A 23,345-nucleotide genomic window follows, 5' to 3' on the forward strand; every position below is an offset into this window, starting at 1 on the left:
TATTTTCTGTATGTATGCTGTCCTACGACTTTTTTTTTTTTTTTTTTTTTTTTTTTTTTTTTTTTTTTTTGAGACGGAGTCTCGCTGTGTCTCCCAGGCTGGAGTGCAGTGGCGCGATCTCGGCTCACTGCAAGCTCCGCCCCCTGGGTTCACGCCATTCTCCCGACTCAGCCTCCCAAGTAGCTGGGACTACAGGCGCCCGCTACCACGCCCGGCTAATTTTTTTGTATTTTTAGTAGAGACGGGGTTTCACCGTGTTAGCCAGGATAGTCTCGATCTCCTGACCTCGTGATCCACCCGCCTCGGCCTCCCAAAGTGCTGGGATTACAGGCTTGAGCCACCGCGCCCGGCCTGTCCTACGACTTTTTAAAAGGCTTGTACGAAATAAAAGAATATTCCTTTTCGGCCAGGCGCGGTGGCTCAGTCCTGTAATCCCAGCACTTTGGGAGGCCAGGGCGGGTGGATCACGAGGTCAGGAGTTCAAGACCAGCCTGACCAAGATGGTGAAACCCCGTCTCTACTAAAAAATGCAAAAATCTTAGCCAGGCGTGGTATGGGGCGCCTGTAATCCCAGCTACTTGGGAGGCTGAGGCACAGAATTGCTTGAACCAGGGAGGCGGAGGTTGCAGTGAGCCGAGATCGCGCCACTGCACTCCAGCCTGGTCGACAGAGCGAGACTCCGTCTCAAAAAAAAAAAAAAAAAAAGAATATTCCTTTTCCAGGATTATCCTGAAGATTCAATAAAACCATGTTCATTAAGTGTTACGCACAGTGCCTGGCACATAACTTGCTGCACGGGTCCATGGTCCAGACAGAGGGACCAGGCACTTTCCAGCGCCTGGATCTGCAGACCCGAGGTCTTCTGTATTCTGGCCAACCTCGGTGTTGCAGCTGCTCTCTGGGCCTCAGTTTGCTTGAACTAAATATAACGCGGCCAACTTTGGTAAACTTTGGGAATCCACCCAACCTAACTTTAGGGAGAGTATGGAGCCAGGGATGGCATTGTGAATCCGGAGGGCCGACAACAGAAGAACCTGCAACGTAGCATCTGGGACCTTACTTCCCCCGGAAAAGCGCCAGCGGCGGCGCCCAGGCGCGCAGTGCAATGTGGGCCAGTAAGAGGCGCGGCTGGCCCCGCCCCCTGGACCGCCCACGTGGCCAGCGCCACCTGCCTCATTGTGCCTAGGACTTCTCCAAACTCGCGCTGCGGAGTGAGTGACCATGTTCCGGCCAGGTCGACCTCGAGGATCCAGAGGTGGAGACGGTACTACCTCCCAGCTCTGGTTTCCATCCCCTTCAGGTCCTTCCTTGGGAGGCGGGGAAGGAGGTCCACCCTGCGCGTGATCCTTTATGCCCGGCCCCTGCCCCTCCCTCCGGGTGGAGCTTCCTCCTCACCGCCAGACTTAAGCTAAGGACCGTTGGATCTTTGGCAGGGTGCAGAACTGAGCCCAGGCCACACTACTGTGTTCACGCTCTGTGCTTGTGCCAAGGTGAGTTTCTCTTGCTGCTGGCCTTTCTCCCAGAGGATATGGCCTCGATCCTTTACGACTGAATGTCAGCCCCCCGGGTTGAGCGAAGAGCGCAGGGCACTGGAGGGGACGAGACTTGGTTTCGGATTTGAGCTCTTCTTTTCTCTGTATGATCTTGCTAACTTCCCAGTTTCTCTGAACCTGTTTCCTCAGCAATAAAATGTGGTCCTACATTAGAACTGTAGCAACAATTGAGATAAAGCTTTGAAGGCGCACAGCGCATACTAGGTGATCTGTAAGTTTTAATTGCCATCTTTTTGTTTGCTCACCTACGTGCTTTTTCCAGCTGCTCGGGCTTTCTTACGCAGGTGCAGGAATGGTTCTCGGAAGTGGAGGGAAATGGGGATAATTCTCTTACTTAGACGCCTGCCTCGAGTCTGGGAAAGTCCAACATGTTATTCTGTTGCCCCAGAACTCTGTTAAAGTGAGACACAGATCTGAACCTTCACTGGATGAGGCTACTGTTAATTAACTCTTCCCCTTCAGATGGTTCATACTCAGGGCTGCAGGCCTGTTACTTTTCCAAAATCTGTTTCCTTATCTTTGATACAGAAGCAATCTCAGTGTGATTCTATCTGGTCCACTGGGATTTTTTGCCGAGTATAGTAAAGTGCTTTGATATTCTTCAAGGGGATTCTTTCCAGATTTTCCAAGAAGTAAAGGAAGACGGTGATAGAGGCAGCGATTTCCTCAAATGTCCTTCCAGCTGGCCAAACTCAACCTGTCAAGATCTCTCCTCCATAAGCCGTGTGTGTGTGAGTGTGTGTGTGGTGTGTGTGTGTGTAATGTGTACATTGTATGTATGTATGTATGGGACAGGTACTCTAGGAGTTCAAGCAGATGACAGGCTCAGACCTCAAGGAGTAGCCAGGTTTGTGGGGGAAATTTATATATAAACAGAAGGAAAAATGTAGTGATGTGTACATGCTATTAGTACATGGAAGTAGCCATCCATTTAGTTATTTATTTATTTTTTAGAGATGGATGGGGGTCTCTCACTCTGTTGCCCAGGCTGGAGTGTAGTGGTGAAATCCTTGCTCAGTGCAGCCTCAAATTTGTGGGCTCAAGTGATCCTGCCACCTCAGCCTTTGGACTATAAAGTGCACGCCACTGTGCCCAGTTAATCTTTAAAAAAAAGAAAAAAATTCTCCCTAGCAAGCACACTCGGAAAGAAAAAAACAAATTTTTGTAGAGACAGTGTTTCCCTTTGTTGCCCAGGTTTCAAGTGATCCTCCCGCCTCAGCCTGCCCAGGTGCCGAGATTACATGTATGAGCCACTGTACCTGGAAAGGAGCGAGAAATGTAAAGTGCTAGCTGAAGGATGAGCAGCAGTTAGCCAAGCAAAGATAGGGTTTGGGGAAGGAAAGTGTGCAGACACCTAAAGTCAGGTAAGTAGTGTCACCCTGTTGAGTGTTCAAAGTCTGGAATACAGTCTGACATGAGGAGGTGGTGAAATGAGGAAGATAGGAGCCAGGTTTTGAGTAGCCTGGACTTTATCCTGAATATAGGGGAGAACTGCTGGAAGGGTTTGAGACTGGGAGTCACATGGTTGGATCTGGTGATGGACTGTGGGAAGAGGGACCACATTGGAAGCCGAGATCTGTGGTTTAAGTAAAGAGTGATGGTCAGCTGGGCACAATGGCTTACGCCTGTAATCCCAGCACTTTGGGAGGCCGAGGCAGGAGGATCACCTGAGGTCAGGAGTTCGAGACCAGCCTGGCCAACATGGCAAAACCCTGTCTCTACTAAAAATACACAAAGTAGCTGGGTGTGGTAGCACACACCTGTAATCACAGCTACTCGGGAGGCTGAGGGAGGAGAATCACTTGAACCCGGGAGGCTGAGGTTGCAGTGAGGCGAGATCATGCCACTGCACTCCAGCCTGGGCAACAGAGTGAGACTCTGTCTCAAAAAAAAATTTAAAGAGGCAGGGTGCGGTAGCTCATGCCTGTAATACCAGCACTTTGGGAGGCTGAGGCAGGCAGATCACGAAGTCAAGAGATGGAGACCATCCTGGCCAACATGGTGAAACCCTGTCTGTACTAAAGATACAAAAATTACCCGGGTGTGGTGGCATGCGCCTGTGGTCCCAACTACTGGGGAGGCTGAGGCAGGAGAATCAGTTGAACCTGGGAGGCGAAGGTTGTAGTGAGCTGAGATCACACCACTGTACTCCAGCCTGGTGACAGAGCAAGACTCTGTCTTAAAAAAAAAAAAAAAGAGTAATGGTGGTCAGAGATGGGGCAGTGGCAGTGGAGGTAGATATGGATGGACTAGAGAAAGATTTAGGAATATATATTTTAAAATTCTTTTCACATACATCAAGAAGTACAGGAAGTATTATTGCAGTCTTAGGTTACATATTAGAGCATTCTCTTTTTCTGTATCTATAAGTATTAACAAGATTTAAAACCCAGCTAAACTGACAAAATCTGGCCAACATTACACATGTAAGGTGATTTTCCAAGCTGGCTTTTTTAGAAGTATAGAAGAGGCCAGGCACAGTGGCTCACGCCTGTAATCCCAACACTTTGGGAGGCCAAGGCGGGCGGATCACGAGGTCAGGAGATCGAGACCATCCTGGCTAACACGGTGAAACACTGTCTCTACTAAAAAATATAAAAACATTAGCTGGGCGTGGTGGCGGGCGCCTGTAGTCCCAGCTACTCAGGAGGCTGAGGCAGGAGAATGGCATGAACCTGGGAGGTGGAGTTGCAGTGAGCCGAGATCACATCACTGCACTCCAGCCTGGGTGACAGAGCAAGACTTCGTCTCAAAAAAAAAAAAAAGGCCGGGCGCGGTGGCTCAAGCCTGTAATCCCAGCACTTTGGGAGGCCGAGACAGGCGGATCACGACGTCAGGAGTTCGAGACCATCCTGGCTAACACGGTGAAACCCCGTCTCTACTAAAAAATACAAAAAACTAGCCGGGCGAGGTGGTGGGCGCCTGTAGTCCCAGCTACTCGGGAGGCTGAGGCAGGAGAATGGCGTAAAAACCCAGGAGGCGGAGCTTGCAATGAGCTGAGATCCGGCCACTGCACTCCAGCCTGGGCGACACAGCAAGACTCCGTCTCAAAAAAGAAAAAAAAAAAAAAAAAAAGTATAGGAGAAAGCCACACCTGTAATCCCAGCACTTTAGGAGGTCAAGGTGGGAGGGTCACTTGAGGCCAGAAGTTTGAGAGGGCAGCATAGTGAGACCCTATCTCTACAAAAGAAAAATAAGTCCAGGCGTGGTGGCTCACACTTATAATCCCGGCACTTTGGGAGCCTGAGGCAGAAGGATCACTTGAGCCCAGGAGTTTGAGACCAGCCTGGGCAACGAGGAGAAACCCCGTCTCTACGAAAAATACAAAAACTAAGCTGGACACGGTGGCCCATGCTTCTAGTCCCAGCTACGTGGGAGGCTGAATGGAGAAGATAGCTTGAGCCTGGGAGGTGGAGGTTGCAGTGAGCTGAGATCACACCACTGCCCTCCAGCCTGGACATTAGAGTAAGACTCTGTTTTAATGAATAAGTAAATAAATAAGCTGGGTGTGGTGACATGTGCCTGTAGTCCCAGCTACTTGGGATTGCTCCAGTCCAGGAGTTCGAGGCTGCAGTGAGTCATGAATGGGCCACTGCACTCCAGCCTGGGCAACAGAGTGAGACCCTGTCTCAAAAAGAAAAGTACAGGAGAAAATACTCTCCTCACCAACTACTCCCACACCAGCATTTGTGGGAGGCAGAGGAAAGGCCCATGCAGCCAGGAAACACTCATGTAGATATTGTTTCCTTTTTTTCCTGCGTCTTCTAGTTCCCTGCCTCCAAGCAGCAACTGTAGAGCCCTTTGAGAAAGAAAGAATTCAACAGAGGGAAGGAACCTATGCACTGAATTGGAAATAATAAAACCTGAGTCCTGATAATACCCCCCTCCCCACTCAACCCACACATCTCCCTTTCATACTTCAAGATAACATGAGGGGCCGGGCGCGGTGGCTCAAGCCTGTAATTCCAGCACTTTGGGAGGCTGAGACGGGTGGATCACGAGGTCAGGAGATCGAGACCATCCTGGCTAACACGGTGAAACCCCGTCTCTACTAAAAAATACAAAAAACTAGCCGGGCAAGGTGGCGGGTGCCTGTAGTCCCAGCTACTCGGGAGGCTGAGGCAGGAGAATGGCGTGAACCCGGGAGGCGGAGCTTGCAGTGAGCTGAGATCGCGCCACTGCACTCCAGCCTGGGCTACAGAGCAAGACTCCGTCTCAAAAAAAAAAAAAAAAAGATAACATGAGGGTTTCTGGCTGGGCACGGCAGGTCATGCCTATAATCCTAGTACGTTGGGCCGAGGTGGGTGGATTGCTTGAGGTCAGGAGTTTGAGACCAGTTTACCCAACATGGTGAAACTCCGTCTCTACTAAAAATACAAAAAATTAACTGGGTGTGGTGGTGGGTGCCTGTAATCCCAGCTACTCTGGAGTCTGAGGCAAGAGAATCACTTGAACCTGGGAAGTAGAGGTTGCAGTGAGCCAAGATCATGCCACTGTACTCCAGCCTGGGTGACAGAGCAAGACTCCGTCTTAAAGAAAAAAAAAAAGCTAGCCGGGTGCAGTGGCTCACGCCTGCAATCTCAGCACTTTGGGAGGCTAAGGCAGGTAGATTACAAGGTCAGGAGTTTGAGACCAGCCTGGCCAATATAGTGAAACCCTGACTCTACTAAAAATATAAAAATTAGCCAAGCGTGGTGGCGGGCACCTGTAGTCCCAACTACTTGGGAGGCTGAGGCAGGAGAATTGCTTGAACCTGGGAGGTGGAGGTTGTGGTGAGCCAAGATTGTGTCATTGCTCTCCAGCCTGGGCAACAAGAATGAAACTCTGTCTCAAACAAAATAAATAAAATAAAAGATAGGCTGGGCACAGTGGCTCACACCTATAATCCCAGCACTTTGAAAAGCTGAGGCTGGGCCGGGCGCGGTGGCTCAAGCCTGTAATCCCAGCACTTTGGGAGGCCGAGGCGGGCGGATCACAAGGTCAGGAGATCGAGACCACAGTGAAACCCCGTCTCTACTAAAAATACAAAAAAAAAAATTAGCCGGGCGCGGTGGCGGGCGCCTGTAGTCCCAGCTACTCAGGAGGCTGAGGCAGGAGAATGGCGTGAACCCAGGAGGCGGAGCTTGCAGTGAGCCGAGATCGCGCCACTGCACTCCAGCCTGGGCAACAGCGTGAGACTCCGTCTAAAAAAAAAAAAAAGAAAAGCTGAGGCTGGTGGATCACCTGAGATCAGGAGTTCAAGACCAGCCTGGCCAATATGGTGAAATCCTGTCTCTACTAATAATACAAAAATTAGCTGGGTGTGGTAGCACACGCCTGTAATCCCAGCTACTCAGGAGGCTAAGGCAGGAGAATCGCTTGAACCCAGGAGGTGGAGGTTGCAGTGAGCCGAGATCGCGCCATTATACTCCAGCCTGGGTGACAAGAGTGAAACTCCGTCTCAAAAAAATAATAATAATAAAAAAGATAACATGAAGGTTTCTGAATGCTGCCAAAGGTCCAGATAGGCAGTTCCTGACAAGCCCGGAGTATGGAATCTGTTAATGCACGGCTAGGCTGGAAAGCAGTGTATCAAGCAGAAGATGAGGAAGTCAGGAGCTGACTGAGGATGATTTTCTGTCTTAGAGAAGAACATCTATGTGGCACCTTCATTATTCCCTAGGGAGCTCTTGTTCTTTGCACATCTCCTACCTCTTTCATCCCTGTCCTCCAAGCCTCAGCCCTTTTGGTGTTCAGTTTCACTAGCAAAAGAAAGGGAGAAGCAAGATTCAAGTTTCTTCTTCCTTTTCCCCTTAAGCCAGGGTGTTGTTCAAGCTTTCATCCCAGTTGTAATTTCAGAGCCTTCTCATGTGTGTTGGGTAATCTGCAAGAGGCCAACAGGTCATTGGGCAGTAAGCCCAGGAAACCTGCCTTAGACCCCGGTGGCAGCAGGCCACCAGGTTCCTCTTGTCAGGTCCAGACTTGCTTACTTGATCCCTTAGAAATTTGTGTCCTTGAAAAGTTTGATTATAAAGAGCATTGCCCTGGTAGTTTGTGGTCTGATGCTCAGATTGAACAGTTTCGATTTTGTTTTAGCAGAAAAGAGTGGTTTCCAAAATCAACTTAAACTAGATATAAAATTCTTCCTGGATCAGAAGTATTAGGAAAGACAGTGTTGGTGTATTGGCTTTACTCACGACTTGCTTTTTTTTTTTCTTTTTTTTTTTTTGAGATGGAGTCTCACTCTGTGGCCCAGGCTGGAGTGCAGTGGCCTGATCTCAGTTCACTGCAACCTCTGCCTCCTAGGTTCAAGTGATTCTCCTGCCTCAGTTGCTCGAGTAGCTGGGATTACAGGCACGCACCACCATGCCCAGCTAATTTTTGTATTTTTAGTAGAGAGGGGGTTTCGCCATGTTGGCCAGGCTGGTCTCGAACTCCTGACCTCAAGTGATCCGCCTGCATTGGCCTCCCAAAGTGCTGGGATTACAGACGTGAGCCACTGTACCTGGCCTCAACTTATTATTATTATTATTATTTGAGACAGGATCTCACTCTGTTGCCCAGACTGGAGTGCAGTGGTGCTACATCGGCTCACTGCAACCTCCGCCTCCTGGGTTCAGGCAGTTCTCATGTCTCAGCCTCCCAAGTAGCTGAGGTTACAGGCATGCGCCACCATGCACAGCTAATTTTTTTTTTTTTTTTTTTTTTTGAGCTGGAGTCTTGCTCTGTTGCCTAAGCTGGAGTATAGTGGCGCAATCTCAGCTCACTGCAACCTGTACCTCCCGAGTTCAAGCGATTCCTCCTGTCTCAGCCTCCTGAGTAGCTGGGACTACAGGCACATGCCATCACACCCGGCTAATTTTTGTATTTTTAATAGAGACGGGGTTTCACCATGTTTCTCGAACTCCTGAGCTCAGGTGATCCGTCCGCCTCGGCCTCCCAGAGTGCTGGGATTACAGGCGTGAGCCACCACTCCCGGCCACAGCTTGTCTTATTACTTGCTCTATCCTACATCCGTTTAGAACCTGGAAACTAAGATTATATTTATAAAGATATTGTTAGCAATTAAGTCAGTCCCAAGAGTGATATTCATGGTACCGATGAGATCAAGGGAAAAGGTTATATCTACCTCATTGGCTCTTGGTGTGAACGTTCTCTCTCCTTTTCTTTCACTTGGCTAACTCCTGTTCAGTTATTCTTTAGGACTTGACTCAGGAAGAGATGGCCTCCAAGAAGCCATCCTAGCAAGGTTACTCTTTTCTTGCCACCCTTTTGCAGCTCTTGTGCAGAATTTGATCAATGCTCTTATCACAGTGTACTGATATCACCTATTCCCATTACAAGACCATAAACTGAAGGAAGGCAGTTTAAATATTTAAACATGTTTTTCTCTTGGGTTTTGCACAAGAGTTGGAACATTCAATTTACTGATAAAATGAGTATTGTTGGGCCATTTGGTGACTTCTTATTTTCATAGCTTTCCAGAGGAGGAGGCTCCAGTTATCTTTGGTTGGAAATTTACTTGTATCTGTAATTAGTTATTTTTCTGCTGCACTGAAGTCATGTGTATAGTTTCCCCTTCCTGGTAAGAGTTCTTCCCCTTGACTCTTGGGAATTCTTATGAATCAGTGTCAATATTTCTTTGTCCTTTCCCTTTTCTGTAGCACATCACACATGTATCTACCGTGAGTATCTTTTTATAGGTCTGTGTTTATTTGCCTTTTTTCCATTAGCTCCTCCTTAGATCCTTGGTTTTGCCACTTCTTTTTTTTTTTTTTTTTGAGATGGAGTCTCCCTCCGTTGCCCAGGCTGGAGTGCAGTGATGCGATCTCAGCTCACTGCAACCTCCGCCTTCCTGGTTCAAGTGATTCTCCTGCCTCAGGCTCCCGAGTAGCTGGGATTATAGGCACCTGCTACCACACCCAGCTAATTTTTGTGTTTTTAGTAGAGACGGGGTTTCACCACATTGGCCAGGCTGGTCTCGATCTCTTGACCTTGTGATTCACCTACCTCAGCCTCCCAAAGTGCTGGGATTGCAGGCATGAGCCACTGTGCCCAGCCGGTTTTGCCACTTCTTAGCTGTTGATTTGGAGCAAATAACTTCACTTTTTTAAATTTTTTTTGAGATGGAATCTGGCTCTGTCATCTAAGCTGGAGTGCAGTGGCGCAGTCTTGGCTCACTGCAACCTCCGTCTCCCAGGTTCAAACGATTCTCCCGCCTCAGCCTCCAGAGTAGCTGGGACTACAGGCGTATGCCTCCACGCCTAGATAATTTTTGTATTTTTTGGTAGAAATGGGGTTTTACCATGTTGGCCAGGCTGGTCTCTAACTTCTGACCTCAAGTGATCTGCCTGCCTTGGCCTCCCTATGTGCTCGTATTACAGGCGTGAGCCACAGTACCCAGTCTAACTTCACTTCTTTGAGCCTATTTTCTCAACTAAAAAATTAAAGATCTGGATATGGTGGCTCATACCTGTAATCCTGGCAACTCAGGGGGCTGAAGTGGGTGGATAGCTTGAGGCCAGAAGTTCAAGACCAGCCTGGGCAACCTAGCCAAACCCCATCTCTAAAAAAGTTTAAAAACATCCAGGTGTGCTGGCACAGGCCTGTAGTCCCAGCTACTTGGAAGGCTGAGGCAGGAATATCACTTGAGCTTAGGAGTTCAAGGCTGCAGTGAACCATGATCATACCACCGTTCTCCAACCTAGGAGACAGAACCAGACCCTGAGTCTAAAAAAGAGTTCCTTTTTTAGGACTCCCTTTACCTCCCTTGTAGGAGCCCACTCAGGCCTACCAGCATGGCTGACCAGACCTCTGTGAAAGGTACTTAGAGAATAGAATCTCTGTAGTTCTTTTTTTGTTTTTTTCTGAGATAAAGTCTCACTCTGTTGCCCAGGCTGGAGTGCAGTGGCGTGATCTCAGCTCACTGCAACCTCCACCTCCTGGGTTCAAGTGATTCTCCTGCCTCAGCCTCTCGAGTAGCTGGGACTACAGGCGCCCGCCACCACGCCCGGCTGATTTTTTTTATTTTTAGTAGAGACGGGCCTTCACTGAGTTAGCCAGGATGGTCTTGATCTCCTGAACTCATGATCCACCCGCCTCGGCCTCCCAAAGTGCTGGGATTACAGGCGTGAGCTGCCGTGCCCGGCCAAGAATCTGTAGTTCTGACAACCTCCTGGGAACGTTAATTTCATTGCCAGAGAAGTGGTCCCTTCCTGGGCCTATTCAGTTACCTGGTCTCTTTCTCTCATAATGGCCTTTGCCTGCCTTACACTGGCTTGAGACCTTATTTAGTCAAGACTGGGTGCTTCTATGTGGCCATCCTGTTTTTGTTTTTAGATAGTGCAGTTCTTTAATAGAGATCTTTAGCCTGCCACAGAAAAGGGCATCCAAGCTGGTGGTCTGGTCAGTATTTGTTCAGGAGCTACTGGCCATGGTTGGTTTTGGGTACCCTGTCTCCACTGCCCTTGCTCACAGGTACATATATAACCATGTGTTTGTGCTCTACCTCTGTCCCCTCTTCCCCACCCCTTCCTGGCCCATACTTTATAGAGTGCAGTGGCATGATCTCTGCTCACTGCAACCTCCCCCTCCCAGGTTCAAGTGATTCTTGTGCCTCAGCCCCGCGAGTAGCTGGGACTGCAGGTGTGTGCCACCATGCCCAGATAATTTTTGTATTTTTAGTAGAGATGGGGTTTCACCATGTTGGCCCAGCTGGTCTTGAACTCTTTGTTTTTTTTTTTTTTTTTTTTGAGACAGAGTCTTGCTCTGTCGCCCAGGCTAGAGTGCAGTGGCCCGATCTCGGCTCACTGCAAGCTCCACCTCCCAGGTTCACACCATTCTCCTGCCTCAGCCTCCAGAGTAGCTGGGACTACAGGTGTCTGCCACCACACCTGGCTGATTTTTTTGTATTTGTAGTAGAGACAGTGTTTCACCGTGTTAGCCAGGATGGTCTCGATCTCCTGACCTCATGATCCACCCACCTCGGCCTCCCAAAGTGCTGGGATTACAGGCATGAGCCACTGTGCCTGGCCTTGAACTCTTGACCTCAGGTGATCTGTCCGCCTTGACCTCCCAGTGTGCTGGGATTACAGGCATGAGCCACTGTGCCCGGGCGTTTTGCAGTATTCTTGACAGTGGATATCTGAGATCTGAACAACAGCACTAACCCCAACACCATTCTCTTCCCATCTGTGTTTCAGGGGGCAATGGCGGCTTCCTGTGTTCTCCTGCACACTGGGCAGAAGATGCCTCTGATTGGTCTGGGTACCTGGAAGAGTGAGCCTGGTCAGGTGAGGGATGGGGGAAGAAAAGAAAAACTTGTTGAGCCTCTGCCTGCATTTTCCTAGCAGCCCCATCCCCATACTCCCCTTCCAGTGGGGATGAGCCTGGAGAGCAGTGGGAAGAGATGAAGAGACCAGTTATATACCCTGGGCTTCCCCAGCTGACTCAGAGAGTGGGCTGAGGGACCCAGCAGCGCTGGGGGCATAGGAAGGACATGTTTCTCTAACTGGATCTGCACTGAGTGCTGTGGCAGACATGTGGCCCCTCTGTGCCCATCCCTACGCTATGACCCCTAATATGGCAGTTATCACCCTGTGCTGTGATCATGTCTCCTCTCCCACACTGGGTTCTTTGAGGGCTTAGCCTCTCCCTACTGCTCAGTCCAGAATTAGGCACATAGAAGGTGTCAAGGTTTGAAGAATAACTAGGTGGATTGTATAGACCAAAGGTCAGCAAGCTTTTTTTTTTTTTTTTTTTTACTTGAGACAGAGTCTCGCTGTGTTGCCCAGGCTGGAGTGCAGTGGCACGTTCTTGGCTTATGGCAGCCTTGACCTCCTAGGCTCAAAAGTGACCCTCCCACCTCAGCCTCCTGAGTAGCTGGGACCACAGGCACACACTAACATACAGGTCCAGCAAACTTTTTTTTTTTTTTTTTTAAATGGAGCAATCCTGGCCGGGCGCGGTGGCTCAAGCCTGTAATCCCAGCACTTTGGGAGGCCGAGACGGGCGGATCACGAGGTCAGGAGATCGAGACCATCCTGGCTAACACGGTGAAACCCCGTCTCTACTAAAAAGTACAAAAAACTAGCAGGGCGAGGTGGCGGGCGCCTGTAGTCCCAGCTACTCGGGAGGCTGAGGCAGGAGAATGGCGTGAACCCGGGAGGCGGAGCTTGCAGTGAGCTGAGATCCGGCCACTGCACTCCAGCCTGGGCGACAGAGTGAGACTCCGTCTCAAAAAAAAAAAAAAAAAAAAAAAAAAAAAAAAAAAAAAAAAATAAATGGAGCAATCCTTTATTTTTACACACTTTGACAAGGAGGTTTTCCGTAAACAACCTTTCCAGTGGAGAACAGAGAACGGGAAAATCAGCCTCCAGACATCACCAGCTGCTCTGCTCAGGGCCGAGGCTCCTCCTTGCCAATGTGGTGAGGTGGAGGGGTGTACTTCCCTTCCTTTATCAGCTTATCCCGCTGCCTCCTGATGGCACCCGCACGTCTCATCGTTTTCTGCCGAAGCAAACACTCTACAAAATCATCATATTCTATCTTGCACTCTTTTTCTGCCCGGATAGCACCAATTCCATGTGCACATTCTATCCATTCTTTTTCAAAAGCATGGCATCGAGTAGCAAGCTTGTAGGGCTGTTCAGCACTCTGGATTGTCCACCATCGATCTATGTTAAGGCCGAACCTTTTCTGGATGTCCAAGAAAGGCATGGCGATCCAATGCTCGTACCCTTGTCTCTTCTCTGGCCGCCGCTTCAGGACGACTCAACTTTTTTTTTTGAGACTGAGTCTCACTCTGTTCCCCAGGCTGGAGTACAGTGGCGTGATCTTGGCTCACTGCAACCTCCGCCTCGTGGGTTCAAGTGATTCTCGTGCCTCAGCCTCCTAAGTAACTGGGACTACAGGCACGAGCCACCACACCTGGTTAATTTTTTTATTTTTAGTAGAGACAGGGTTTTACCATATTGGCAAGGCTGCTCTCGAACTCCTGACGTCAGGTGATCCACCTGCCTTGGCCTCCCCAAGTGCTGGGATTACAGGTGTGAGCCACCTCACCCAGTCACAAACTTTTTTTTAAAGAACAAGATGGGGCCAAGTGTGGTGGCTCATACCTGTAATCCCAGCACTTGGGAAGGCCGAGGCAGGAAGAGTGCTTGAGCCCAGGAATTTGAGACCAGACTGGGCAATACAGTGAGACCCCATTTCTTTTTTTTTTTTTTTTTTTTTTTTTTTTGAGACGGAGTCTCGCTGTGTCTCCCAGGCTGGAGTGCAGTGGCGTGATCTCGGCTCACTGCAAGCTCCGCCTCCCGGGTTCATGCCATTCTCCCGCCTCAGCCTCCCGAGTAGCTGAGACTACAGGCGCCCGCCACCACGCCCGGCTAGTTTTTTGTATTTTTAGTAGAGACGGGGTTTCACCGTGTTAGCCAGGATAGTCTCGATCTCCTGACCTCGTGATCCACCCGCCTCGGCCTCCCAAAGTGCTGGGATTACAGGCTTGAGCCACCGCGCCCGGCCAAGACCCCATTTCTACAAAAAATTTAGAAAATTAGAATGTGCCTGTGGTCCCAACTACTCGAGAGGCTGAGTTAGGGGGATTGCTGGAGCCCTGGAAGCCAAGGCTGCAGTGACCTATGATCACACCACTGCACTCCAGCCTGGACAGAGCGAGGCCATCTTAAAAAAAAAAAAAAAAGTAGGCTGGACACTGTGGCTCACGCCTGTAATCCCAGCACTTTGGGAGGCCAAGGCAGGTAGATCACAAGGTCAGGAGTTCGAGGCCAGCTTGGCAAATATGGTGAAACCCCGTCTCTACTAAAAATACAAAAATTAGCCGGGCATGGTGGCACACGCCTGTAATCCCAGCTACTTGGGAGGCTGAGGCAGGAGAATTGCTTGAACCTGGGAGGCAGAGGTTGCAGTGAGCCACAATTATGCCACTGTACTCCAGCCTAGGCAACAGAGCAAGACGCCGTCTAGGGGAACAAAAATTAAGGAAAAGAAAATTAAAAAACAATTAGATTATATTGGACAAGTTACAGATGGAGGTGATTATATACTCACGTGACCTTTTAATAAGTAACCACTTAAGCTGGGTGCAGTGGCTCATGCCTGTAATCCCAGCACTTTGGAAGGCTGACGCGGGCAGATCACCTCAGGTTGGGAGTTTGAGACCAGCCTGACCAACACAGAGAAACCCCGTCTACTAAAAATATAAAATTAGCCAGGCGTGGTGGTGCATGCCTGTAATCCCAGCTACTCAGGAGTCTGAGGCAAGAGAATCGCTTGAATCCGGGAGGCGGAGGTTGCAGTGAGCTGAGATCGTGCCATTGCACTCCAGCCTGGGTAACAAGAGCAAAACTCCATCCCAAGAAAAATAATAATAAAATAAATACATAACCACTTAAAAATGTAAATGTAGTTCTTAACTCAAGGACTATTAAAGTTGATGATTGACCCCTGGTGTGGACCCTCCCAGCTGAGGGGAGTCTGGGAGTGTAGACCTGCTCTCTTAGGGTGGACGTAGCTATGAGATTTGGCTCCTGCCTGGAATGGGGCATTTCCCCAGCGCTTCTTCCTTCTTCCTTGGAAATCTGGAGTCAGAGTGAAGACAAGTTTGGGGATTACGTTTGAGAGAAGTACCAGCAGAGAGAACAGATTCTTCTATCTGGAACTTAAACTGGTATTTGTGGTGTGCTTGGATGACCTATGTCTTTTTTCCCTTTTGCTTTCTTTCCTATAGCTGCTTAGGAGCTTGGAGCCAGGGTCCCTGTGCTTCAGGCAGGCATTTGTCACAGCCTCGGACAAGTCCATGAGCTAGGTCAAGGCAGGGGGTGGGGGCCACAGCCAAGGCCAAGTCGGGGCATAGAACAGCAGGGGTCAGATGTTAAGGGAAGTACGTCTGCACCCAGGTGGGTATCTTGAATACTATGCCAGGCACCCACAATAAGAGCTTTGGGTGCTTTGTGTCTAAGGCTGGGTACCCTTGGTTCTGCTGCTGATGCCATGTTTCCAGTCTGGATTTTAGCAAAATTAACTAACCCATCCTTCTACCTGATGCCTGTTTTCTTCTCTCTCATTAGGGGGTTCTGGGTCCAGCTTTCAGCCCACTTATCTGCCTTCCTTAATCTTTTCCCCCTTCTAACCTCTTTTGCTGGCCTGTGCTCTCAGAGCTCCCAGAGTCTGTCTACATGACTTCCTGTATGTTGTTGGCCTAGGAATTTTTTCTTATGTTTCTCTAACTAGCTCCTTAGAACCTGGAACTTGTGGCCGGGCGCGGTGGCTCAAGCCTGTAATCCCAGCACTTTGGGAGGCCGAGACGGGCGGATCACGAGGTCAGGAGATCGAGACCATCCTGGCTAACACGGTGAAACCCCGTCTCTACTAAAAAATACAAAAAACTAGCCGGACGAGGTGGCGGGCGCCTGTAGTCCCAGCTACTCGGGAGGCTGAGGGAGGAGAATGGTCTAAACCCGGGAGGCGGAGCTTGCAGTGAGCTGAGATCCGGCCACTGCACCCCAGCCTGGGCGACAGAGCAAGACTCTGTCTCAAAAAAAAAAAAAAAAACCTGGAACTTGTTTCTATGGTCTATACTTCTTTTTTCTGTCTATTTATCCATCTGTCTTCTGATTGAAAAAAAATTTTTTATTATTTATTTTTTAAATTTTTAAAAATTTATTTATTTAATTTATTTTTGAGATGGAGTCTTGCTCTGTCGCCTAGGCTGGAGTGCAGTGGCACGATCTCAGCTCACTGCAAGCTCCGCCTCCCGGGTTTACGCCATTCTCCTGCCTCAGCCTCCCACGTAGCTGGGACTACAGGTGCCCGCCACAATGTCCGGCTAATTTTTTGTATTTTTAGTAGAGACAGGGTTTCACCATGTTAGCCAGGATGGTCTCGATCTCCTGACCTTGTGATCTGCCCGCCTTGGCCTCCCAAATTGCTAGGATTACAGGCGTGAGCCACTGCGCCCAGCCAATTTTTTTTTTTTTTTTTTGAGACGGAGTTTACTCTTGTTGCCCAGGCTGGAGTACAATGGCACCATCTTGGCTCACTGCAACCTCCACTTCCCGGGTTCAAGCGATTCTCTTGCCTCAGCCTCCCAAGTACCTGGGATTATAGGCATGTACCACCATGCCCAGCTAATTTTGTATTTTTAGTAGAGACGGGGTTTCTCCATGTTGGTTAGGCTGATCTCAAACTCCCGACCTCAGGTGATCCGCCTGCCTCGGCCTCCCGAAGTGCTGGGATTACAGATGTGAGCCACCATGCCTGGCCTTTATTTTAAAAAAAAAAATTGTTTTTAATTTTTTTTGTTGTTTTTTTTGTGTGTGTTTTTTTGAGATGTAGTCTCACTCTGTCTCACCCAGGATGGAGTGCGGTGGCATGATCTCAGCTCACTGCAGCCTCCTTCTCCTGGGTTCAAGCGATTCTTCTATCTCAGCCTCTTGAGTAGCTGGGACTACAGGCATGTGCCATCATGCACAGCTAATTTTTGTATTTTTAGTAGAGATGGAGTTTCACCATGTTGGCCAGGCTGGTCTTGAACCCCTGACCTCAGGTGATCCATCTGCCTCGGCTTCCCAAAGTGAGCCACCACGCCTGGCCTTAATTTTTTTTTTTTAAGAGGTGGGGGTTCTCGCTATGTTGACTAGGCTAGTCTCAAACTCCTGCCCTCAAGCAATCCTCCCATGTCTGCCTCCCGAAGTCCTAGGATTACAGGCATGAGCCACCATGCTCAGCCTGAAAAAATATTTACTAAAGCCCTCTTTATGGTAGATGCCGGAAAAATATTGTTAGTTTTTGCTAGACCTTGCTGAGATGGCTTGGGTAGGAAGGCATCTTAGAGACTGGTTGGGGTGGGAGCAGAGCAAAGGGTTTGGAGCCTCTGAAGAGGCTTCTGGTCCCTTAGACTGAAACTATCTTCCATCTTTCTTTTTTTTTTTTGCGACGGAGTTTCGCTCTTGCTGCCAAGGCTGAAGTGCAGTGGCACAATCTCAGCTCACTGCAACCTCTGCCTCCTGGGTTCAAGTGATTCTCCTGCCTCAGCCTCCTGAGTAGCTAGGATTACAGGCACCTGCCACCACACCCGGCTAATTTTGTATTTTTAGTAGAGATGGGGTTTCACCTTGTTGGCTAGGCTGACCTCCAGCTGGCCAGGCTGGTCTCGAACTCCTGACCTCAGGTGATCTGCCCACCTCAGCCTCCCAAAGTACTGGGATTACAGTACAGGCATGAGCCACCGCGCCCAGTTCATCTTCCATCTTTTCACCTCCACTGCATAGATGTGCCTGCTATATTTCTGACCGCCCCTCCCCGAGCATTGACCTTGGGGTGGCGACAGTAGAAGGCTGAAACCAATAGAGCTGAAACCTCTGCTTCTCTCACCTGGCAGGTAAAAGCAGCTGTTAAGTATGCCCTTAGTGTAGGCTACCGCCACATTGATTGTGCTGCTATCTACGGCAATGAGCCTGAGATTGGGGAGGCCCTGAAGGAGGACGTGGGACCAGGCAAGGTAAGGACTGGGGTTGTAAAGAGAGGTGGGGTGAGAGAACTTAGAAGCTGGGGCTGGGGCCCAGCTGGAGGGAATCTGGCATCAGCTTCCTTCCGTTCCTCTCCCAGAGTTGAGCATGGGTGAGACCAGGTGTTTGTGGCTCTTCTCACTGTAGGCCCTTCCCCCTGTACTAGGCGGTGCCTCGGGAGGAGCTGTTCGTGACATCCAAACTGTGGAACACCAAGCACCACCCCGAGGATGTGGAGCCTGCCCTCCGGAAGACTCTGGCTGACCTCCAGCTGGAGTATCTGGACCTGTACCTGATGCACTGGCCTTATGCCTTTGAGTGAGCCTTGCCAGAGCCTCATCTGGGGAATCAGGGGGTTTAGCAGGATGATGTTAGTAACTTATTGTAAGTCACAGCAGCAGAGCAGGATACAAACACTCATTTGCATGGCAAGCTGAGGAGCCTGACCTGGGATCTTAGCCTCTTCTGCTACAGCAGCTTAGCTGTAGCTACAGGAGTTTAACTCTAGAAAAATGAAGGCAGTCTCACATGGTATTTACCCTAGGGTGTGCACCTGTAACCCTCCTGCTCCCTTTATTCATTCAGAAAAGGTGCTGACTTTTCTGTTGAGCATCTGGGGTTAGAGTAATAAGTACGTCTCAGCAGAAGATGTGAGAGGAGCCCACCATTAGTGCCGTGCCCTGTGCTGGAAGAAGGGCGGATAACTCCCTGAGGATGAGTTAAGAAAGACTTCCTAGGGGAGAGGAGATATCTAGGTCTAGGAAGAGGAGGGGGCATAGGCATTCCATGTAAACTTAACACCTGAGTTACGATCTGAAAGGATGAAAAAGCATGACTATTTTTAGCTGGGCATGGTGGCTCACACCTGTAATCCCAGCACTTTGGGAGGCCGAGGCGGGCAGATCATGAGGTCAGGAGATCGAGACCATCCTGGCTAACACAGTGAAACCCTGTCTCTACTAAAAATACAAAAAAATTAGCCAGGTGTAGCGGCAGGCGCTTGTAGTCCCAGCTACTCAGGAGGCTGAGGCAGGAGAATGGCGTGAACCTGGGAGGCGGAGCTTGCAGTGAGCCAAGATCGTGCTGCTGCACTTCAGCCTGGGCGACAGAGTGAGACTGTGTCTCAAAAAAAAGAAAGAGAGGCCGGGCGCGGTGGCTCAAGCCTGTAATCCCAGCACTTTGGGAGGCCGAGACGGGCGGATCACTAGGTCAGGAGATCGAGACCATCCTGGCTAACAGGGTGAAACCCCGTCTCTACTAAAAAATACAAAAAAAGCTAGCCGGGCGACGTGGCGGACGCCTGTAGTCCCAGCTACTCGGGAGGCTGAGGCAGGAGAATGGCGTAAACCCGGGAGGCGGAGCTTGCAGTGAGCTGAGATCCAGCCACTGCACTCCAGCCCGGGGACAGAGCGAGACTCCGTCTCAAAAAAAAAAAAAAAAAAAGAAGAAAGAAAAAAGAAAAAGCATGGCTTTTTAAAAATTCTTGGCCCTTTGTCCTCTCTGGGATTGGAGTTTGGGACACAGAGTGGCTGGATGGTCAGGTAGGGCAGAAGCCTGGCATTTGTGTCCACACTTGGTGGGGCTGTCTCTCACTCAGGCGGGGAGACAACCCCTTCCCGAAGAATGCTGATGGGACCATATGCTACGACTCCACCCACTATAAGGAGACTTGGAAGGCTCTGGAGGCACTGGTGGCTAAGGGGCTGGTGCGGGCGCTGGGCCTGTCCAACTTCAATAGTCGGCAGATCGATGACATACTTAGTGTGGCCTCCGTGCGTCCAGCTGTCTTGCAGGTAAGGACAGCAAGCAGATGAGTGGTTTAGGGGTTGGGTGCTCAAGAGCATGAGTGAGCAAACAATGGATCTGCTTAAGGGAGATGGCTAGCAAGTTGTCAGAGTGTTGGTGCAGAAGTCCTCTGCCTAAAGGTGGGCATTGAAGCAGTGGGAGAGAATGAAATTGCCAATGGGAAATGGTGAGAAAAACAGGCTGAAGGGGAGTGGGGGAGTCAGCAATAGGGGGTTGGTCCAGACATGCATGTCTGGGATGGCCAAGCAAGCTGGGTGTGACCACTTCATGGTGATGGGTTATTCTTTGGCTCAGGTGGAATGCCACCCATACTTGGCTCAGAACGAGCTAATTGCCCACTGCCAAGCACGTGGCCTGGAGGTAACTGCTTATAGCCCTTTGGGCTCCTCTGATCGTGCATGGCGTGATCCTGATGAGCCTGTCCTGCTGGAGGAACCAGTAGTCCTGGCATTGGCTGAAAAGTATGGCCGATCTCCAGCTCAGATCTTGCTCAGGTACGGGGCAGTCTTAGGGAGAGGGCCCTGGGTTGGGAGGCAAGGGTTAAGGGATTTCTTGTTTCAGTGTCTGAGTGAGGCTGAGGATCTTGCCCTGTGATCTGGAGGGAGGCCACTCTAGGCATATTCCCCATTTCAGCAGGGCTCAGGTGCTCTAGGAGCTTAGGGAAGGCTGCATGGAGAACAAAATAATGCTTATGAATACTGACTCCTTTTCCTCATCTATCTAATCCCCCAACTTAGGTGGCAGGTCCAGCGGAAAGTGATCTGCATCCCCAAAAGTATCACTCCTTCTCGAATCCTTCAGAACATCAAGGTACTTGGTAATGGGTTCTATCTTCTTTAGCTCTTTGGGACATTTTCTTGGCCCTGACTCTACCTGGGTAAAAAGGCAGTGTTGTGGAACCCCAGCTTCTGCTCACAAAGCTGTTGTTCCTGAACCCCACTCTCCATCCTCAGGTGTTTGACTTCACCTTTAGCCCAGAAGAGATGAAGCAGCTAAATGCCCTGAACAAAAATTGGCGATATATTGTGCCTATGCTTATGGTGAGGATGTATCAGGCCCCTAGACTTGGCGAATGTGAGATTTGGGGTGGGATTCTGGCCCAGGTGTGACCTCAGGCTTGCTGGTTGTGAGAGGGACACAATGTTGTGGGTGGGATTGCTATGCTGGACATAGTGCTCTCATTTCTCTTTATTGAGCTCAGGGAAGTAGTATGGCTCAGGGATAAGGCATATAACCTGTGAGTCTCAGTGTTGCTTCTTGATATCTTGCAACCTAGAGCAAGTTATTAAAGTTCTCCAAGCCTCAGCTTCCTATGTGTAAAATGAGCCCAGTTCCTGACATGTAGTAGATTCTCAGTAAATGATATGAGGAGAGCCCAGAAGGCATTGTTGACCTCACTCGAGGGGTTGGGTTGGGAGGGAAGTCTGCTGTGCTTAGGGAAATAAATGGTTCCTGGCCTCTTGATCTCAGTTGAGACTGCACACTCTTAGGGGCAGGGGCAGCTATGTATCAGGCTATGGGTTTGGTGCTAGAATGCTGTTGATACTGTGATGTTCTCTGAGATGGGGATCCTGGCCACTGCCATCTGATGTAATGTTGTACACAGATTAGTTTGTTTAGGAAGATTTGGGGAAGATGCCTGGAGTCTTTGGAATGGCAACTCCTGCTGATGCAGTAATCTATCTGTCTCTCTTTCCAGGTGGATGGGAAGAGAGTCCCAAGGGATGCAGGGCATCCTCTGTACCCCTTTAATGACCCATACTGAGACCACAGCTTCTTGGCCTCCCTTCCAGCTCTCCAGCTAATGAAGTCCTGCCACAGTGGAAAGAGGGAGTTAATAAAGCCATTGGAGCATCCATATTGCTTGCTTGTCTTATTTGCCTGGTCAGGCCTGAGATGGAGGCTGTTTCCCTCAGGGATGACAGACCTAGGGCTGCTGGATGTGACCTGCCCTTGAAGCCCAAATATTCGTTCTGGAGGAACCTGTGAAGAGGCTGAGTAATTCCTTATCCTTGCATTAGGCACGTTGGGAAGTAGCGCCAGCTACTGGCAAATCTTAAGCACTGCAATGCTTCCCTAGAGTCTTCAAGAATGCCTCAGGAGTGAGCAATCAGGGCAATGATTGTCCTATTGGTTTCAAGGCAGTGCTGGACCTGGGCCCTGAGTTTCCATCCCCCTGTCCTGATCAGTGCCTAGGTTTAGCAATATGAAGAGTCCAAACGACTTACATTCAGAAGTTAGGGAATCGCAGCTTGCAAAATCACAAAAGGTGGGGACAGGGGCTTTTTCCATCAGACACTATGGTCAGTGTGCATAGGTGACCTGCAGGAGGCAGAGTCCAGCCCAGACCTTGTCACTTGGCCCCTAAGGCCCTATCTTATGCACTTTTTATTGGTGGCCACCAGAGGCCACTGATAAACAGGTTTTAGGAAGGTTTTTGGCAAATCTCTCTAAACTCCAGTCACGTGAAACTCATTTTACTTTCCCAAACTGTTGCTCTTCTTTCAAGAAGTATTTATTGGGTACTTATGGGTTAGGCATGATGCTAGGCCCTGGGGATATAGCTATAACCAAGACACAGAAGTCCCTACAGCCTACTTGAGGAGACAGACTAAGTAATTGCATAATTAGTTTAATTACAGTTGGAAGAAGTGTTATGAGAAGTGCAGGGTGAGTAGCCTACTTATTTAATCAGCTAAGATTGAAAGATGAATAGGGATTAATTAGTTAAAGGAGGTAAGAGTGGGAACAGCATTCCATACAAATTGGACAGCTTAGGGAAAAGTCTTGAAACTGGAAGATGCTGCTGGAAAAACCTAAAGAAGATTTGTATTGACAGCAACTAAAAGTAAGGGGGACCTGGCGGTAGAGGTGATAGCATAAAACAATGCTGGAATTTTTAGGAACTGATGATTGGAAGGCCTAGAAGACTGTTGAGATTTCTATTTTTTTTTTTTTTTTTTTTTGAATTGAGGTCTCTGTCACCAAGGCTGTAGTGTAGTGGCACAATTGTGGCCCACTGCAGCCTTGAACTCCTGGGCTCAATCCTGATTTTTAAAATATTTTTGGCTGGGTGTGGTGGCTCACGCCTGTAATCCCAGCACTTTGGGAGGCCAAGGTGGGTGGATCACCTGAGGTCGGGAGTTTGAGACCAGCCTGACCAACATGGAGAAACCCCATTTCTACTAAAAATACAAAATTAGCCGGGCATGGTGGCACATGCCTGTAATCCCAGCTACTCGGGAGGCTGAAGCAGGAGAATCACTTGAACCAGGAGGCGGAGGTTGTGGTGAATTGAGATCGTGCCATTGCACTCCAGCCTGGGCAACAAGAGCAAAACTCCATCTCCAAAAATATATATATATATATTATATATATGTATATATAAATAATATATATATATATAAAATATTATTTTTTGAGATAGTGTGTTGTGATGTTGCCTAGTCTGATCTTGAACTCCTGGGCTCAAGGGATCCTT

The 23,345-nt window shown here is 49.3% G+C and overlaps 2 protein-coding genes across 5 annotated transcripts; one reads left to right on the forward strand and one right to left on the reverse strand.

The window, feature by feature from the left end:
* Positions 1-1,090: 1,090 nt before the first annotated feature.
* On the forward strand, positions 1,091-21,722 carry AKR1A1 (aldo-keto reductase family 1 member A1). Of its 4 annotated transcripts, none has more exons than XM_050800174.1 (10): positions 1,091-1,300; positions 1,434-1,490; positions 11,735-11,824; positions 17,932-18,051; positions 18,225-18,376; positions 19,656-19,851; positions 20,159-20,358; positions 20,602-20,674; positions 20,818-20,904; positions 21,564-21,722. In XM_050800174.1, the coding sequence occupies exons 3-10, from the start codon at positions 11,741-11,743 to the stop codon at positions 21,627-21,629; spliced, it is 978 nt and encodes a 325-aa protein (XP_050656131.1). In that variant the 5' UTR covers positions 1,091-1,300; positions 1,434-1,490; positions 11,735-11,740; the 3' UTR covers positions 21,630-21,722. The 4 variants fall into 4 exon arrangements, with proteins under 4 accessions (XP_050656131.1, XP_050656130.1, XP_050656132.1 ...); XM_050800173.1 differs by having other exon boundaries at positions 1,091-1,264; XM_050800175.1 differs by having other exon boundaries at positions 1,091-1,255.
* On the reverse strand, positions 12,815-13,309 carry LOC126961122 (NADH dehydrogenase [ubiquinone] iron-sulfur protein 5-like). The gene has a single exon (XM_050801168.1). It carries the CDS (start codon positions 13,248-13,250, stop codon positions 12,930-12,932), a length of 321 nt encoding a protein of 106 aa, XP_050657125.1. The 5' UTR covers positions 13,251-13,309; the 3' UTR covers positions 12,815-12,929.
* Positions 21,723-23,345: the final 1,623 nt, after the last annotated feature.

Source organism: Macaca thibetana, chromosome 1 (assembly GCF_024542745.1).
Source record: "Macaca thibetana thibetana isolate TM-01 chromosome 1, ASM2454274v1, whole genome shotgun sequence".
Classification (NCBI taxonomy): Eukaryota; Metazoa; Chordata; class Mammalia; order Primates; family Cercopithecidae; genus Macaca; species Macaca thibetana.